The sequence below is a fragment of the Canis lupus genome, chromosome 6, assembly GCF_003254725.2.
Source record: "Canis lupus dingo isolate Sandy chromosome 6, ASM325472v2, whole genome shotgun sequence".
In the NCBI taxonomy this organism is placed as follows: domain Eukaryota; kingdom Metazoa; phylum Chordata; class Mammalia; order Carnivora; family Canidae; genus Canis; species Canis lupus.
In genome coordinates this window covers 6,374,406-6,393,555 of record NC_064248.1, presented here as the reverse complement: position 1 = coordinate 6,393,555, position 19,150 = coordinate 6,374,406, and the positions used below count along the sequence as shown (strand labels likewise).

The window sequence follows — 19,150 nt, the reverse complement described above, 5'->3', positions numbered from 1 at the left end:
TATTCTCACATTAGGACTAGTGATCTTTCAGGAGGACATGGTGCCAGCAGAACCTCATCCATACTCCTGCCAGGTTAACTTGGCACAATCACTTTGGAAAACTGTTTGTCAGTACCTGTTAGAGCTGAAATCTGCATCCCTTATAACCCAGCATGTGTATATGTGCACCAAAAAACATGCACATGACTATTCATACAGCAATATTCCTATCAGTTTGGTACTGGAAACAACCAAATGTTTATCACAGGTGAATGGATACATGCCTGGTGGTATAGCCGCACTACAGATTTTTTTTTTTTTTTTTTATGATAGTCACACAGAGAGAGAGAGAGAGAGGCAGAGACATAGGCAGAGGGAGAAGCAGGCTCCATGCACAGGGAGCCTGACGTGGGATTCGATCCCGGGTCTCCAGGATTGAGCCCTGGGCCAAAGGCAGGCGCCAAACCGCTGCGCCACCCAGGGATCCCCGCACTACAGAATATTAACACAGCAATGGGAATAAACACGCTACAACCGAATGCAACCATATGGATGCATCTCACTGATCATACATTGAACAAAAGAAGCCTGACATGGAAGTGTATGTGCTGTAAGGCTTCATTTATATAAAGCTCCAAAACAAGCTGATCTGTGATTTAGGAGTCAAGTTAGTGTTAACTTTGAGGTGACAGGAGGGATCAAGAAGAGGCTTCCTGGGATGCTGCTAACATTTTGTTTCTGTATCTGGGTTCAGGTTCCATGGGTACATTGGCTGTGAATATTCAACAAGCTGGATACTTATGATGTATATACTCTTTTAAAAAAAAAAGATTTGGGCAGCCCCGGTGGCGCAGCGGTTTAGCGCCGCCTGCAGCCCGGGGTGTGATCCTGGAGACCTGGGATCGAGTCCCACATCGGGCCTGCATGGAGCCTGCTTCTCCCTCTGTCTGTGTCTCTGCCTCTCTCTCGCTCTCTCTGAATGAATAAATAAATAAATCTTTAAAAAAAAATAAAAATAAAAAAAAGATTTTATGTATTTATTTGAGAAAGAGAAGTGAGGGTGAAAGAGAGAGAACACAGCAGGGGGCAGGAGAGAAGGAGAGGAAGAAGCAGACTCCCCACTGAGCAGGGAGCCCAACACAGGGCTAGTTCCCAGGACTGTGAGATTATGACCTGAACTGAAGACAGACACTTCACCAACTGAGCTGCCCAGGTGCCCCTGTAAATGTATTGTTCATACATTTTTTTAAATTATGAAAATATCAAGTAAAAATAAATCCTATGTCAACAACCCCTGGGCCCATTAAGAAGCACTGATTTTTGTGCTCTGTGAGAGAGGAGGAGGAGATACAGAGGAGGAGGTACCACAGAGTAGAGATAAAGTGAGCATCAGCTACTTCCACTCGTCTATTCACTGGTGAATCTATCTGTGTACGTAGCCATTTACCTGCCCATCCATCCGTCCGTCCATCCACCCATCCTCCAGTAGTCAATCTGCCCACCTATCTGTCCATTCGTCACCTGTATGTCCATTCATCATCTGCCAACCCATCCATCTATCTCTTCCATCCACCTATTTATCCACCCATCTCGTACCAGTCTTTCCATCTGTCCATCCTTCCTTCCATCTACACATCTACCTAACCTTCCATCTCTTCATCTGTTTCCCACCCAAGTACCCCCTGAGCTGCCCATCCACCACACATATTACTTGCCTGCTGGTATCATGCCCTAGGTTAAGCCAGGGGTATTGAAGCAAGGGGATGCTGAGACACTTATCACATGATTCCTGCCCCTAGGCAACTCAGCATGGGAGACTGAGGCATGCCCATCAGAGATTCAGAATGGGGGCAGAAATAGTGCCCAGGACTGTGAAAGTTCAGTGGAGGGAGGGCTGACTTGCAGCACATGGGGCAGTGGTCAGAGAAGGCTTTCTAGAAGGTATGCTTGAGATGGGCCTTGAAAGACAAAGTGGGTGTCACACATGCAGAGAGGGGAGAAGGTGTTCTAGGAGGGAACAGCAGGGGTAATGGCAGGTCTGTGGAATCACAGAGTGGCAAATCATTCAAGTGGCTGGGGTGAAAGCAGGGTGCTAGCTGCCTACAAAGCTGCTGTGCTCCCCTCCCCTGACCCTACCCCCAAAGCCCAGGTCCAATGGTCACTGAGGCTTCTGCACCAGTGCCACTCGAAGTATGACCCATGGACCACTGCCAGGCCATGGATTCCCTTACCAGTTCATGACAAGATGAATATATAAGTTGAGAACAAATGTTTAGGAACCATATTAATTTTTTTAAAGATTTATTTATTCATGAGAGACACAGAGAGAGAGGCAGAGACACAGGCTGAGGGAGAAGCAGGCTTCATGCAGGGAACCCGATGTGGGACTTGATCTCGGGACTTTGGGATCATGCCCTGTGCCAAAGGCAGACGCTGAGCCACCCAGGTGTCCCTAGAACCATATCAATTTAATAGAGCAATCTGATACCTGTTGAATATAATAATAAAACACTAGGCCAAAGATGCCTGGGTGGTTCAGTGGTTGAGTGTCTGCCTTCAGCTCAGGGTGTGGTCCCGGACACCTAGGATCAAGTCCCACATTGGCTCCCCTCGGGAGCTTGCCTCTCCCTTTGTCTGTGTCTCTGCCTCTCAGTGTCTGTCATGAATAAATAAATAAAATCTTTAAAAACAAAAAACACTAGGCTTATAGTTTATTTCTTCAGTTGAATTTTTCTTTCCTTTTTTGTTTTTAAAGATTTTATTTATTTGAGAAAGAGAGAGAGCAAGTGCATGAGTATGGAGGAGGGGCAGAGGGAGAGGGAGAAGCAGACTCCCTCTTGAGCAGGGAGCCTAACACTGTGGATCTCAGGTTCCCAGGATCATGACCTGAGCTGAAGGCAGCCGACTGAGCCTCCCAGGTGCCCCTCTTCAACTGAGTTTTTCTAGTAATTCATTTTTTATTGTATTTTGCATACTTACACATCCATGGCAGATTAAAAACAAAAATGGGCCCTTTGCCCATTTCATTTGGGCTGCAAGTAGTTTGAGAAACACTGGTAGACAATACATATTCTTTGCCAAAGTGGCTTCTTGGTCATTATCTCATTTCTCTGAGAGCGGGGCTGGGTGAGAACTTTCATCTCCATTTTACAGCACGACTGGCTGAGGTGCTCACAGATGGCCAGGAGGCAGGGCAGAGATTTGAGCCCATGGCTGACATCACGGCAGGCAGCCCCTGGTGAGCTTCTGCCCCAGGTGGGAGGGCCCAGGGGAGGAAGAGAGAAACAACTGGAGAAAGACCAGCAGACAGGCTGGGAACCTGGATGCAGAGCCTATCCCAGAGTATCTGTGACTGAGGGAGGACAGGAAGAGGAGATTGGACAGGTCAGTCTGGCCTTCCCCAGACGATTCTAGAAGAACCAGGCCAGGTCCCTGGTATCTGGGGGAATGTGCAGTGAGGTTAGTTTCAGGCCCAGCCCGCTTCAGTCTCTTCTCTGTCTTCTTCCCTCTTTTCCTTCTGAGACAACCACCACCACCACCACCATGCACACACACCAGCCCTGCATCATGCAGCTTCCCATCCACATGTGCTTCCAAAGCCTGCCCAAAGTTGAGCCAACAAAACCACCAGTCTCTGTCTCGTCCTCGGCAGGAACCACAGCATGTTTATATGCTTCACTCCTCTTGTCCCTCAAGGAGACTCGATGAACAGGGATTATGATTACTTGGTTTATATGAGGGAACAGGCTGAGAGAAGTTAAGTTATTTGCTTAAGGTTACAGAGCAAGTAATTTAAGGCTCTAATTCCTGACCCTGTAGCTTTTTTTTTAAAGATTTTATTTATTTATTTATTTGAGAGAGAGAGAGAGAGCATGAGCAGGGTAAGGGGCAGAGGAAGAAGCAGATTCCCTGCTAAGTGGGGAATCTGATATGGGGCTCGATCCAAGGACTCAGGGATTGTGACTTGAGCCAAAGGCAGAGGCTTAACCCACTGAGCCACTTTGACCCTGTACTTTTTGACTAGTTGACTATTGGAGAGGAAAGGGGAGCCATTTCCAGAGTACAGCCCATGGTGGGGGTGGGGGGCTAATGTGCAGGGATAGCTGGGAAGGAAGAAATCAGTGGTGTGACCAGAGGGGTTATCTGTCTGGAAACTTCACCTTCTCCAACACTTTGGCTGCCTCCAGGCAGCCTTAAAACCCCATCCCAGGCTAGAAAAAAGCAGAAATGATGTGAGTGGGGCAACATGTCTTTTCCCTAGTCTGTTGGTGAACAAGTAACATGCAAATGTTATTTTTGGATGACTATTTGGCAAAATCTGTTATACCAAAAAACATTTCTACTCCTTGACTCCTTAGGTTCAATTGCAGGAATCTATCCTATAAAATGTTTCTTTTTCTTTTAAAAAAATATTTTATGTATTTATTCATGAGAAACACACAGAGAAAGAGGCAGAGACATAGGCAGAGGGAGAAGCAGGCTCCATGCAGGGAGCCCAATGCGGGACCCCGGGGATCACGCCCTGAGCCAAAGGCAGATGCTCAACCACTGAGCTACCCAGGCATCCTCTATAAAATGTTTCTAATCTGTAAAAATATTTCCTGGAGCACCTGCCTGGCTAAGTCGATACAGCATGTGACTTTTGACCTTGGGGTTGTGAATTTGGGACCCACATTGGGGATAGAGATTACTTAAAAGTAAAATCTTTAGGGGGCTCCCACGTGGCACAGTTGGTTGGGTGTCCAATCTTGGTTTTGGCTCTAGGCATGATCTCAGTTTCATGAGATGGAGCCCCCACATCAGGCTCCACACTCACTGCAGAGAGCTGTGAGTCTCTCTCTCCCTCTCCTCCAGCTCCTCCTGCTCATGCTCTCTCTTTCTCTAAGATAAGCAAATCTTTAAAAAAATAAAATAAATAAAATATTTTAAAATAAAAATGTTTCCCTAATATGCAAAGATATATGGGGATGTTCCTTACGGCATTGTTTATAATTCTAAGGAACAGGAAAATGGTTGAATAAATATTGCAAATCCCTATGGCAGAAAACTAGGTAGCTGTTAGCAACCTTGTCTGTAAAATGGAGATGAAAAAGTATCTTCCTCTCACAATTTTTATGAGGATTAAGTGAATCAATACCTCTAAAGTTCTCAGATGGTAAATGCTAGCTATCATCATTATCATGAAAGTGTAGAAATAGTAAAAGATAGATAAAAAGCAATGCTGACTTAAGAAGGAAGTTACAAAATAATGTGTGAAGTGTGATCTCATTTGAGTAGAAACTAATAATAGTGAACATTCACATATGGAAAGAGAAGGAAAGTCTGGACATATAGGCACCAAACTATGGCACTGGTGGTCTTTATGGGAGGTGGGAAACAGACATTCGCTTGTAAATTTCCATTAATGTCGAAGTTGTATAAGACTGTGCATGACTTTTGAAACAAGAAAAAGAAAATTCTCCAAGAAAGTAAAGAAGAGGAGTGAGCATAGTAGATGATGGCATGGGAACCCCTTCCTTTCTTCTTGAGGACCCAAAAGTCCACAGATCAAAGCTGTCCAAACAAATGAAAAAGTGTCCCTGATAGGCTAACCAGACATGGGGGAAAGGGAAGGGGAAGGTGCAGCCTCCTGCCCCAGCTCCTCTTGAATACTATTTCTCAATCTAGGGAGCCCAAGGACGCCATGGGGGACATTTTCTCTTTAGGGCACAAGGCTCAGGAGACTGGCTTATCAGGTCCCTATGGGTCATCTCAGGCAAACCATTCACCCTCTCTGGGCTTCACCTGCCCTCCCTGTAACACAGGCAGAAGCAGACTAACCTCTAGGTATGTTGTGAGCAGCCAGGGAGGAGAACGTGGTAACTGAGCAGTGCACAATGGGGGTCAGCTAGGAGATGAGTTTTTGCCAAGAAGAACCATCATGCCAAGAGTCTGTCAGTCTACAAAAATGTCACTGGCCACCATTTACCAATGGACAATTTTTACTCCCAAAACTTCTGACACCAAATGTCTTTGCCAACATCACTTTTCTCCAACACAGGCTGAGTGTCCTATGATTTAGTTACATTCTGACACTATCTACTAGGAGTTAGTATCCAGTCCTACAAGGTAAAGGCTCAGTCCCACAAGTCTGTCTCAATTGCAGACACCAACCCAAGTCTGGGTTATCACTTGTATCACCGACCACTATAAATCAGGCGATCCCAGCACCCCTCCTTTACCCCTCCTTTAGGCACTCCAGTTTGCTGGAAAGGCTCACAGAACTCAAGAAGACACTTTGCTTGCATTTACCATTTCATCGTAAAGGATACAACCCAGGAAAGCCAAATGGAAGAGAGGCACAAGGCAAGGTATGAAAGGTGGGGGAATGCATGGGGCATCCGTGCCCCCTCCAGGAGTACTACCCTCCCAGCACCTCGATGTGTTCACCAATCCAGAGCTGTCCGGACTCCTTCATTTAGGAGTTTTTAAGGAGGTTTCATTAGGTAGGCATGATTAAGTCACTGGTTATTGGTGATTGAACTCAATCTCCAGCCCCACTCTCCTCCAGAGAGATGGAGGGTGGGGCTGAAAGTTCCAACCTTCTAAATCCACCTTGATCTCCTTGGTGACTAACTTCCACCCGGAAACTATGAGGGGCCGCCAGCCGCCAGTCATCTTAGCACGCAAAGAACATTCATGGCTCTGGAGTGCCCAAGGGCTTTCAGAGCTGGGTGCCAGAAACTAAAGCAAGGACCAAACAGATACTGCTCAGGACTCACATCTGCTACTTGGAAATTTGGCAGGTCAGGATGGGATAAGCAGTGGGAGGCAGCAAGGGCAACAGGCTCATGTTACTCCAAGGGACTCAGTTTGGAGCCGCAGCTTGCATCGGGCCACCTGGTGTGTCACACTGGTGACCAAGCCAGGTCTCCTGCCTCCCAGCTCTGGCTCCTCCACGCTGCACTATTGGAGTCTCACAAGAGACACCCAGAAGTAGAATAGGTACCACTGTGTTAGTCTACCCATTCTACAGGTGACAAAATAGACAGCCAGAAAGCAGGTGTGCCTTGCAGTACAACCATACTTCTTCATACCTGGATGGCATTTCTGGCCACCTCAATGTGCCAGGGTGGGTCTGTGCCTGGTTGTTCAGAGTCAGTCCTGGGAGAATAGAATGGGGAGTGCCTCGAAGGGTGTGGAACCCTCTTGGTCCTCCCTAGATCTCTGCCTGCTTGGGGAGCATCTGGGTCAGACGACACCCCTGCCATCCGGGGCTCCCTGGCACCCAGGCATGGGGACAGGGTTGGGACTCTTGTGCTCAAAAATGTTCCTGCATGTGACCTTGGGTTCCTCTCAGCATGACTCCCATACAAGGAAGGAACTGTATCATGGGTTTTGAGCACTGGTTTCTCACCTTTAAAATGAGTGTGGGGATATGATGTTAAATTTACAGGCTCATTGGCAGAATCAAATGAAATGTGTGAGAGCCGGTGGTAGGCACCTGAGTGTGGATTTCCTTTCTCCTTCCCTCCTTCCTCTGCCACCTCTTCCTTCCTAGCCAACATGTCTGAGTACAGGGTCAGAGAAAGAACCAGGTGCTGTGGCACAGACAGTGTGGGGACCACCTCCACAGTAGACTGGGGGATGGAGAAAAGCTTCTCAAACCAGCTGAGGGTGGTACAGTCAGCTCTGCCCTGCCCTGGATCCCCTGGCCTCCCCATGCTAAGTACTATGACAGTCACCCCAGCCCCATCAGGGCTTCAGGTCCCTGAAAGGACACAGAAAGGGGGCCCAAGGAGATATCTTTCTCATCTGAAGTCACATGGCTGAGGGGGCTGTGTGGCACAAAAGCTGGTATGACTCCTAGCATTAGGGAGGCCTAGAGATTCTGGACAGGACCTAGCTGATTGACACAGACCCGCACGCATGCTGGCCAGCTGGCCCCATATCTCAGGACCAGTCCGAGGGATGCGTCACCTCTGTATCTATCAGTGCCAGGCCCTGCCCTGTTGGGGGCTCCCTATACAAGGTCAGCTTAGCCTACCTCAAAGAGGAAAGGCAAATGTGGGCGGCCTTGCTCCGAAGCTCTGACGGGGAGGTGGATGCAAGGGGAGGTGGGGGCAGGCCATGTGGACATCCGTGAGCATCCATGAGTACACCCCCTCTTGTGTGCTGCTCCCTGGACGCAGAGCACATGCTTGCCCACACCTGCTGCCCACAGTCCTGGTAAGCACGCTCAGCCCCAAGTGACGGATGAGCAGACTGAGGCCCAGGAGGCAACAGGGGGACAAGTCAAAGGCAGCAGTGGGAACAGAAATTGGAGCTTTGGAGTCAGGGTGCCTTGTTTTGAATTCCAGCCCTGTCATTTCCAGGCTGTGTGGCCTCAAGTCAATGCCTTGACTTCTCTGGGTCTCCATTTCCTCATCTATTAAGTGGAGACTATCCTTTCTCTCTCAGGTTATCAGGAAGAAGGAAACAGTGGCAGAAAATCCCTACACAGTGTCTGGCACACAGACACTAAAATTTAGTATGTATTTAAATTTTAGTCCCTCCTTCCCCCACCAGCCTACCTGGGGCCTGAGGGAGCCTCTCCTTCCTGCCTCCCCTGCCTCACATCTGAGCCCAAACCCGTTCGTTCGTCAGCACTGACCAGGGAATGAGAATTGGGCTGATGAGGGCCTCTCTCAGCCCAGACGCCTGCCTGTGCCCCCCACAGAACCAGCAGTAGGGGCATGGCTTCAGGGGGGGGGTCCAGGTAGGGCTTCTGCCCAAAGGGAAGAAGCGAGCTTTGGGGCAGGTGTGGCCAGTGGGAGCCTCAAAAGCACGGAGGCTCCCACTCCCATTCCCACTCAGCGGTTTGTCAAAACTCACTATGCCCTCCACCTCAGTTTGCAAGTGTCACCTCCACCAGTGCCACACACACACACACACACAGGCCAGAGGACTTCATTTACAGCATTCCTACACCCCAGGTGGGTCCCTGACCCTGGCGCCCCTCACTTAGGCCCAGGTCGAGTCTTGATCCCAGCCTGAGCCCTGTGCGTGATTCCACAATCCTGTCTTGGGGTAGATCATGTCCTTAGTGGGGATTGGCGTTGCGCCAGAAGGGTCCCCCCCTCTCAAAAGAGGTTGCCACAACACAGAGCTCCTCAGTGGGAAGCTCCTCCAGGATCTGCCCCTGTCCTGAGGCTGAGGAGCTGAGCCTCCCTGGGGTGAGCATGAGCCTACTGCTCAGGTTCCTAAGGCCTAAGATCCCCAGGTCCCAGTTCTCCTTCCTCTGGGCCTGGGGGTCTGGGCAGGGGATGGGCAGGCCAGATGCAGAGAACAAGAGACACACCTGGACAAGATGGAGACCTGGGCCGGATTCCCAGCCCCACCCAAAACCGGATTCAGCTGACCCTGGGATACCATACCCTTTGCGACAAAGGATCATGGAGACCTTGCTTGGAGTGGGCTGCCCTGTCTTCCAGAGCATCCTGGTGTCCCATTTTATCCTGTTCCTATCATCACTGCAAGTGGCCCAGGAACAAGACTCCTGTTGTCAAAGAGGGAGAGCCAGGCCCAGAGAAAGGAAGTAATTTGCCCAAGGTCACACAGCGAGACACAGACAAGAACTCAAAGCTCCTTAACCCAGTCCAGGCTAGACCACAGCTTCTTTGCCCACCAGGGTGACCTCAGGAGGCACCGAGGTGGGGGCAGGGTGGCTGGGAGGCAGAAAGAAGCCCTGGGCTTCCTGGGCCAGATCAGCAGGAGTACCCTTTGCCACTTCTGTAGCCCCTACCTGTTGGCTAGAAGTCTGGTGGCCATGAATCCACATGGCTTCCCTGCCGGATGGTATCTGGCTTCTTCCTGCCCAGCCAGGGGGAGCTCTGAGTCCTTGCTCCTGATCCTAGGACCCACCTGGAGCCAGTTTCTCTGCTGGCACTCACACCTGTCCAGGGCAGAGAGTGCAGCCGGGAGGAAGGCCCTCCCTCCTGCCTCCCTCAGCCCACTCTCAGCTCTCTGGAGAGTTGAGATCATTCAACCCTTGCCCAGTGCATGCGACCCCAGGAAGTAGTAGGAACCTATGCACACCTCACTCTGCTCCTGGAGGAGTGGGCAGGATGAACTCTTAGATTCTTAATTCGGAGCTCTCTCTGAGGTATGAGCTAGCCTCCTTCTCCAGGCAGCAGAGCCAGGACAGGTACACAAGAGTATTAAACCCCTCTGGACAAATAGAGCCGCAGAAGTGTCCCTCCCCATTTGACAAGTACAGAGACAGAGGTCCAGTCTTGGGGAGGATCAGCTCCCCCTGGCCTAGGCACCTGCACCCACCTGATGCCCTCCACGCCCCTCACCTGGATTCCTCACTATCTGCTGGTGTAGCAGGTCCCAGGCAGCGCCCCAGAGTCCCCTCCAGCGGTGTCTGGGGTCCGGGCCACGGGGCACATGCAGGATGCTCCCGGGCCGAGGCCGACAGCGGCCGCGTCTTCTCTGCGCTGGCGGCAGAGGGCTCTATGCACTGCACCCTGGGCCCGGCTTTTAGTGGCGGGTGTGGACTGGGCACTGCCCGGCCCCCGCCTGCTCCAGATGTCCTTTGCCCCTTGATCCGGTGCCTCCTTCTCTCCTTAGCACGTGGGTAACAGCCGCTCACCCGTCTGGCGGCCTGTGGGACAGCCATGGCCCGGGCCACGGGCCCAGGCGTCTGCCAATCCCCGTCTGGGACCTGCTCGTGCCCCGCTCACCTTTAACCCCCCTCTCCCCGGGGGCTTGGTGCCGGCTCCCAAACTTCGGGCTGGGTTTGAGAAGGGAGGAGCCACAGGTATGGGGCCATGGCCCAGGTGGGCAGAGCAGAGGCTGAGCCGCTGCAGTCAGCTCCCTGAGCCCCAGCCCCTCTGGGAACCTCATCCTGGTTCCCGGGTTCCCTCTCTCCATTGAGCTCCCATCCAACTCACCCAACCCCATTCATTCCCACCCCCCCACCCCCCCACCCCCCGTGTCAGCTCCATCCCTGAGCCCTCTCCCTCTCCTGGATTTCGCAAGGCCCTCACCGAGCACCCTCTCCCTTCCCTGGGCTCTTATCCCTTCCCTGAGCAGCAGCCGGCCACTTTCTCAAGCACACACCCTCCTCCACCCTTGCTGAGCCCTCCCGCTCCAAGACCCTCTGCCCTTCCAGAGTTGCCATTCCCTCCTGACCTCCTTTCTCTCCTAAGTCTCCTCCTAGTGCCTGTTTCTTCAAGAATAAGATGGGAAGCAGGATGGAGGGGATGGCGGTGGTCTTGCACCTTCACCTCAAAGAAAGGCAGAAGAAAGAAATTCCTCCAAGGAATCCAATCTGGGAAGGCTTCCTGGAGGAGGAAGATGTTCATGGTTCCTTTGATGCTAACAAAGAAAGGAGTTGACTTTGATGGCTTCTGGTGAATAGCTCCCCTCCCTTAATGGAAGCTGGGGAGGCATGGGTGTCTCTTCAATTAAGAAGTCTCCTGAAGATCAACAGAACGTATCTCCCCCTTCACATGAGGTTCTCTAGAGCGAGGGCAGGGTCTCATTTCAACTCAATAAATCATTACCACTTCTAGCTAATGTTTGCCAAGTATTGACTACTTGCCAGGGTCCTGCCTACACCTCTTAAGCCCTTTATGTGGGCTAATTCATTGAATCCCATCAGTGACCAGAGGGGGTGCTGGGTATTTTATCCCCATTTTACAGATGAGGAACCGGAGGCATGGGGAGGTTCATACAGGTGGTAGATGGCAGAGCTGGAGTTTGAGAGCAGGTGTCCCGGCTCCGCACCTGCTGTATGATAGACCCTTTGCTGGGAGCTAGGGACTGGAAAAATGAGATTAATGCTGTTCCTGTTCTCGGGGGACCTTTAGTTTAACAGGAGGGGGAATGGATGAGTCTTTAATGACTCCGGTATAGGTCAGGTTGGCCTCAGGGCTGTGACAAGGAGTGCTGGGAAGGAAGGATGGATCCTGCCTTTGGAGGAGGAGGTATGTGCTAGGCCCAGAAGGATAGGTCAGTTCGTCAATAGCTTTGGGACAAGGCATTGCGAGGATGGGTATTTGAGGTGGAGGGACATCTTGGGGAACAGTCAGATGTCTGGCTTGACTGGGAAAGAGTCTCTGGGTCGAGTATGAGAAAGAGGGAGAGAATCATGGAGAAGCACAGATGTCCGACAAAGAAATGAAGACCACCTGAGGGCAGCCCAGGCGGTTCAGTAGTTTAGCACTACCTTCAGCCTGGGAGTGATCCTGGAGTCCCAGGATCAAATCCCACGTTGGGCTCCCTGCATGGAGCCTGCAGAATTTCACGAAGAAGGTTTGGGGGTAGATGGAAGATTCAGGGCTGAGAAAGTCTTTCCTGGATTGAGCCTAACTGCCTGGTAGGATACTGACCCCCCCAACCCAAATAAGGGGGTACCCTAGAGACTGACTTGCAGAGTCGGAGATACTCCAGGGGGTGGCGACCAGCAGGCTGTGGTCTTCTGGATGGCAGGTAATGTCTGTGCCTCCCAGGATGAGGCCGATGGGGAGCCTCACTCTTCAGCCTGCTTGCTGGCTCCTGGGTGCCTCACACCATGCAAGTGGGAACACGATCATAATGCTAGAGAGTGTCCCTCTCAGCAGAAAGACAAGATGGTTGAAGTCAAAGCCTTCACCTTCAAAACACCTACAAATCATGTACTAGGGGTACCTGGGTGACTCAGTAGTTGAGCGTCTGTCTTTGGCTCAGGTGGTGATCCCGGGGTCCTGGGATCAAGTACAACATTGGGCTCCCCACAGGGAGCCTGTTTCTCTCTCTGCCTATGTCTCTACTTCTCTCTCTTTGTGTGTCTCTCATGAATAAATAAATAAAATCTTAAAAAAAAAAACAGAAACAAAAACAAATCACGTATTGTTTCGATGTGCATGTGTCCAAACTAAAAGTATCCTTTTTGCCAAAACAAAGGAACCACACACTTGTTAGAATGACTAAAATGAAAAAGACTGACCATATATAAAGCATTGGTAAGGATGTGGAGTGACTGGAACTCATATCCTCCTGGCAGGTGGGGTGGGGGTGTTAAAATAGTTTGGAAAACAGGAATTTTCTTAAAATGTTAAACACCTGCCATCTGGCCCCATCATTTCACTCCTAGGTGTTTGGCCAAGAAAAATAAGGGAATATATCCATACACAGACTTGTACACAAATGTTCACAAAGTCTTACTTGTAAAAGGCTTAAACTGGAAACAACCCAAATGTCCATCAACAGAAAAATGGATAAACAAATTGTGGTACATCCACACAGTGAAACAGCAAACTGCAATAAAAAGAAACAAACTGTAAGTGCAACAGAATGGATGAATATCAAAATAATTAGTATGAGTGAAAGAAGCCACACAAAAAAATAGTATGTACACTGTATGATTCCATTTATATGAAATTCTGGAAAATACAGACTAATCTGTTGTGTCAGAGAGTAGATCAGGGATTATCTGGGTTTGGGGCTGAGGGGTGGGGAGAGGTTGGAGGGAGAAGTCACAAAAGAGGGGACACCTGGGTGGCTCAGAGGTTGAGCGTCTACCTTCATCTCAGGGCATGATTCCGGGGTACTGGGATCGAGTCCCACATCAGACTCTCCACAGGGAGCCTGCTTCTCCCTCTGCCTGTGTCTCTGCCTCTCTCTCTCTCTGTGTCTCTCATGAATAAATAAATAAAATCTTTTTAAAAAGCTTGGACCTCAGGGACCCAGAAATAGACTAACCCTAAATCTTTAGACACACACACACACACACACACACTCATATGCATCCTGCTTTTATTTCATTTATTTGTGGATTTATTAATGTATAATAAGTACCAGTGAATCTACAACCCAACCCCAGAACTAGGATCTCACCAATATTTTACATCTGGGTGCTCCTACCCTGCCTGACCACACCCAAAGAAATCTCACTCCGGAATTTGGGATTTCTCACTTCCTTACTTTAAAAAAAAATAATTTTATTGAGGTGTAACGTCTGTACAATAAGCTGCACATATTTAAAGTGTACAATTTGGGGGCATCTGGGTGACACAGTCAAGCATCTGACTCTTGTTTTTTTTTTTTTTTTAAGATTTTATTTATTCATGAGAGACAGAGAGAAAGGCAGACACACAGGCAGACACACAGGCAGAGGGAGAAGCAGGCTCCATGCAGGGAGCCCAACACAGGACTCAATCCCAGGACTCCAGGATCACGCCCCAAGGCGAAGGCAGGTGCTAAACCGCTGAACCACCCAGAGACTCCCTGATTCTTGGTTTTGGCTCAGATTATGATCTCAGGTTCATGAGATCGCGCCCTGTGAACACAGGCTCCGTGCTAGGGGAGAGCCTGTTTAGGATTCTCTCTCCCTTTCCTTCTCCCTCTGCCCCTCCCAGTCACGTTCTCTCCCTCAAATAAATAAACTTTAAAAAAAAATTATGAAGTCTACAATTTGATGAGTTTGTGTTTGTGAAACCATCATCAGAATCAATGAAACATATCCAACACCCACAAAAGTTCATTTATGCTCTTTTGTGATTTCTTTTTTTTCTTTTAAGATTTTATTTATTTATTCATGAGAGACACCCAGGTGTCCCTGAAGTCCATATTTTAAAAGTGGGATGTTTGTGTGTGCAGGACAACTGGATATCCACATACAAAAAACATAGAGTTGGATCCCTACCTCACATCATGTACAAAAATTAACTCAAAATGGATCATTAACTAAATAGAAGGTCTAAAATTGTAAAACTCTTAGAAGAAAACATAAGGGTAAATCTTCATGGGGTGCCTGGTGGCTCAGTTGGTTAAGCATCTGCCTTCTGCTCAGGTCAAGATCTCAGGGTCCTGGGATCACACCTTACTTCCAGCTTCCTGCTCAGTAGGGAGGGAGTCTGCTTCTCCCTCTGCCCCCCCCCCCCCCCCCCCCGCTCAGGCTCTCTCTCTCTCTCTCTCTCTCAAATAAATAAATAACATCTTTTTTTAAAAAAGGGTAGATGCCTGGGTTAAGCATCTGTCTTCAGCTTTGGTCATGATATTTGGGTCCTGGGATCGAGCCTCATGTCGGGCTCCATACCCTGTGGGGAGTCTGCTTCTCTCTGCCCTCCTGCACCTCTCCTTCTGTCCCTCTCCCCGCTCATGCTCTCTCTCTCTCAAATAATAAACAAAATCTTTTAAAAATTTTAAAAGGGCAGCCCGGGTGGCTCAGCGGTTTAGCGCCGCCTTCAGCCCAGGGCGTGATTCTGGCCTGGGATCGAGTCCCATGTCGGGCTCCCTGCATGGAGTCATACTCTTAAAATAGGAAATGATTTTTAAAATATGATGCCAAAACACAGGCAACAAAGGAAAAAATAATACACTGGATGTCATCAAAATAAAAACTTTTGTGCTTCAAAGGACACTGTCGTGGGATCCCTGGGTGGCGCAGCGGTTTGGCGCCTGCCTTTGGCCCAGGGTGCAATCCTGGAGACCAGGGATCGAATCCCATGTCGGGCTCCCGATGCATGGAGCCTGCTTCTCTCTCTGCCTCTCTCTCTCTCTTTCTTTCTCTCTCACTCTCTCTCTCACTGTGTGCCTATCATAAATAAATTTTAAAAAAATTAAAAAAAAGGACACTGTCGAAAATGTGAAAAGACAACCTACAGATATACAAACTATATATCTGATAAAAGACTAGTTTCTAGAATATGTAAAAAACTCTTGCAATTCAACAGTAAAAAGGCAAATACCCAATTACAAAATGAGCAAAGGAAAAAAAAATGAGCAAAGGGTTTGAATAGACCCCCAAAAAAGATATAAAAATGACCAATAGCAGGGTGACTGGCTGGCTTAGTCAGTGGAATGTGTGACTATTGATCTTGGGGTCGTATGTTTGACCCCCATGACGGGTGTAGAGATTACTTAAATAAATAAATAAATAAATAAATAAATAAATAAATAAGCTTTTTAAAAATGACCAATAGCACCTGAAAAGATGTTCAACATCCTTAGTTGTCAGAGAAATGCAAATCAAAATCATGGATCCCACTTCACATCCCCTAGACAATACAGCGTTGGCAAAGAAATTGGAACCCTCATCCATTGCTGGTGCAAGGGTAGGATGGCACAGCTGCTTTGGAAAACAGTCTGGCCTTTCCTCATAAGGTATCATATATCTAATCATTGGGATATAACCAAGAGAAAAAATACATGTCACATAAAAATTTGTGCATGAATGTTTATAGCAACATTATTCATAATGGCCAAAAGGTGAAAACAGCTCCAAAGTTCATCAGTGATGAACAGATAGGGGCCTTAGGTGGCTCAGTGGTTGAGTGTTGGCCTTTCGCTCAGGTCATGATCCTGGAGTTCTGGGGTCGAGTCCCACATCAGACTCCCCATGGGGAGCCTGCTTCTCCCTCTGCCTATGTCTCTGCCTCTCTCTCTCTGTGTGTCTCATGAGTAAATAAATAAAATATTTTTTAAAAATGATGAGCAGATAAATTGTGATATACACATACAAGGGAATATTTTTCAACCTTAAGGAGGATGAAAATCCTGTCACATGCTACAACATGGATGAATCTCAAATATGTTACACTCAGTAAAATAGACTAATCACACACACACAAAAGAAATAAACTAGTCACAAAAGGTCAAATACTGTATGATTCCAATTATATGAGGTCCCCAGAGCAGATTCATGGAGACGGAGAATAGAATGGTGGGTATCAGGGGCTGGGATGAGAGGGAAATGGGGAGTTGGTATTTAATGGAGAGTTTCAGTTTGGGAAAAGCAACAAGTTCTGGGAAGGGATGGTTGTGATGGTCGCTGAGCAATGTGAATATGCTTAGGGTCACAAGATGTACACTTAAAAATGATTAAAATGATAAATGTTATGCTATGTATATTTTACAAAAAAATCAGAACTCATATAGTAATAAATGTTACAGTGTGAATGTATCTTGAAAACATTATGTTAAAAGAAAGAAGCCGGGGCCCCTGGGTGGCTCATTTGGTTGAGTGCCCAACTCTTGATTTCGGCTTCAGAGGTGATCTTGGTGTCCCAATCTCAGGGTCGTGGGATTCAGCTCGGTGTCGGGCTCTGTGCTTGGGGCAGTGACTGCCTGTCCCTTTCTCTCTGCTCCTCCCCATGCTCTCTCTCTCTAAAGTATATTTTAAAAATCTTTAAAAAACCCCAAGCCTTCTTATTAAAGAAAGAAAGAAAGAAAGAAAGAAAGAAAGAAAGAAAGAAAGAAAGAAGCGAGCCACAAAACACCACATCTTATAGGATTCTGTTAGTATGAAATGTCCAGAGTTGACTAATCTATAGGAGTAGCTTAGTGGTTGCCTAGAGCTGGGGCTGGTGGTGAGGGCAGGATTGGCACAGGAATAGGGAGTGACTGCTAATGGGTAGAGTTTCTTTCTGGGGTGATTGGAATATTCTACAATTGTGCTGATGTACCCTAAACCACTGAATTGTACAATTTAAATTGTTAAATTGTATGGCATGTGAATTATATCTCAATAGAGCTAGGGGTTTTTTTGTTTGTCTTTTTAAAAAAATTATTTATTCACGAGAGACACACAGAGAGAGGCAGAGACACAGGCAGAGGGAGAAGCAGGCTCCCTGCAGGGAGCCCGATGTGGAACTCTGATCTCAATCCCGGGACCCTAGTTCATGCCCTGAGCCGAGGGCAGACACTTAACTGGCAAGCCACCAGGTGCCCCATGTTTGTTTACTTTTTAAAAGAGGGCAGAAATTGGGCTTTTGGAGAATAATGAATTTAAAAACTGAACCAGGGAGTGGGACCATGAAGATGAAGGGTCCCCTTTTTATGGTCAGCCCCTGGAAGTCCCTAACAGAGAGTAGGTACTCCAAAAATTAAAACCAAGGGAGCAGGGGCACCTGGGTGGCTCAGCGGTTGGGCGTCTGCCTTTGGCTCAGGTGGTGATCCTGGGATCCTGGGATTTAGTCCCACGTCAGGCTCCCTGCATGGAGCCTGCTTCTCCCTCTGGTGTCTCTGCCTCTCTTTCTCTCTCTGTGTCTCTCATTAATAAATAAATAAAAACTTAAAAAAAAAAAAAAAACAAGTGGCAGAGTTCAGAAAGGGATCCAGGGTATCTGGCTCTAAGTCCAAAAGTGACCCTAAAAATTATTAACTTTATATGAGAGGTTTTGGATTTACTAAAATTATAAAGAAAAATATCGTGCATACTGTGTATCCCCACAAGCTTTTTTCCCCCCAAGTTTAAATCAGACTATTTGTCAATGCCATTGAACATCCCTTGGTCTCCTCCCCGATTCCATCCTCCTTCTGCCAGATAACCACGCTCTTGAATTTGGTGTTTCTCTTTCCCACACTTTTACTTTGTACATATCTCCAAGCAATAGAAAAGTATAGTTTTGCATGTTTCTAAACTTTGTATAAAGAACATTACACAGGGGCACCTGGTGGCTCAGCAGTTGAGCATCCTCCTTCAGCTCAGGGTGAACATTCCCGTTCTTGTCTCCTGGTCCAAGACACCAAAAATTCCTTTGTATTAGCTTCCTACGGCTGCTATGACAAATTACCAAATTTGTGTCTTAAAAGCACACAAATGTGTTATCTCACAGGTCTGGATGTCTGAAATTCAAAATGGGTTTTTCACTGGGCTGAAGTCAAGGTGTCAGCAGGATCATGCTCCCTTCAGAGTCTTGAGGGGAGGATGCATTTTCTTTCCTTTTCTGGCTTCTAGAGGCTACCTTCATTCTCCATCTTGAGGCTTCTTCCTTCATCTTCAAAACCAGCAACTGTGTCTTCAAATTTCCCTCTGACTTCGGCCCTCTGCTTCCACTGCCACATCTCTTCTGATTCTGACCCTTTGCCTCCCTTTTATAAGGACCTTTGTGATTATATTGGCCTACCTGGATGATACAGGACAATCCCCCCACCCCCAATCTCAAGAGCCTTAATTTAATCAGTCTGCAAAGTCTCATTTGCCCTTGTAAGGTAACATATATTCAGTTTTCCAGGGTTTAGGCTGTGGACAGAGGGGACGAGCTGGGTGGTGTGATATGAGGGTCTTTGAATTGTGAGCGTGTCAGACTGCTCTCTGGGGCGAAAAATCGATCATCTCTCCATCCCGCAGGGTGTAAGTGTTCCCACTGCTTCCCGTCCTCACCAATACTTGATGTTATCTGACTTTTTAAAATTTCACCAACCTGACGGCTATGAAATG

The 19,150-nt window shown here is 48.0% G+C and overlaps 1 protein-coding gene across 2 annotated transcripts in view; it reads right to left on the bottom strand.

Annotated features, from left to right (window-relative positions):
- Positions 1–11,443, bottom strand: part of MLXIPL (MLX interacting protein like) — a 34,790-nt gene extending 23,347 nt beyond the window's left edge. Inside the window, exon 1 of one of the 2 annotated variants that reach the window (XM_025425818.3) lies at positions 11,137–11,443. In XM_025425818.3, coding sequence (XP_025281603.1) covers positions 11,137–11,309 — 173 coding nt within the window. In that variant the 5' untranslated portion in view covers positions 11,310–11,443. Of the gene's footprint in view, positions 1–9,742; positions 9,784–11,136 lie in introns of those variants that run through there. The other variant, XM_035718084.2, reaches the window with a different exon arrangement.
- Between the last annotated feature and the right edge of the window lie 7,707 nt (positions 11,444–19,150).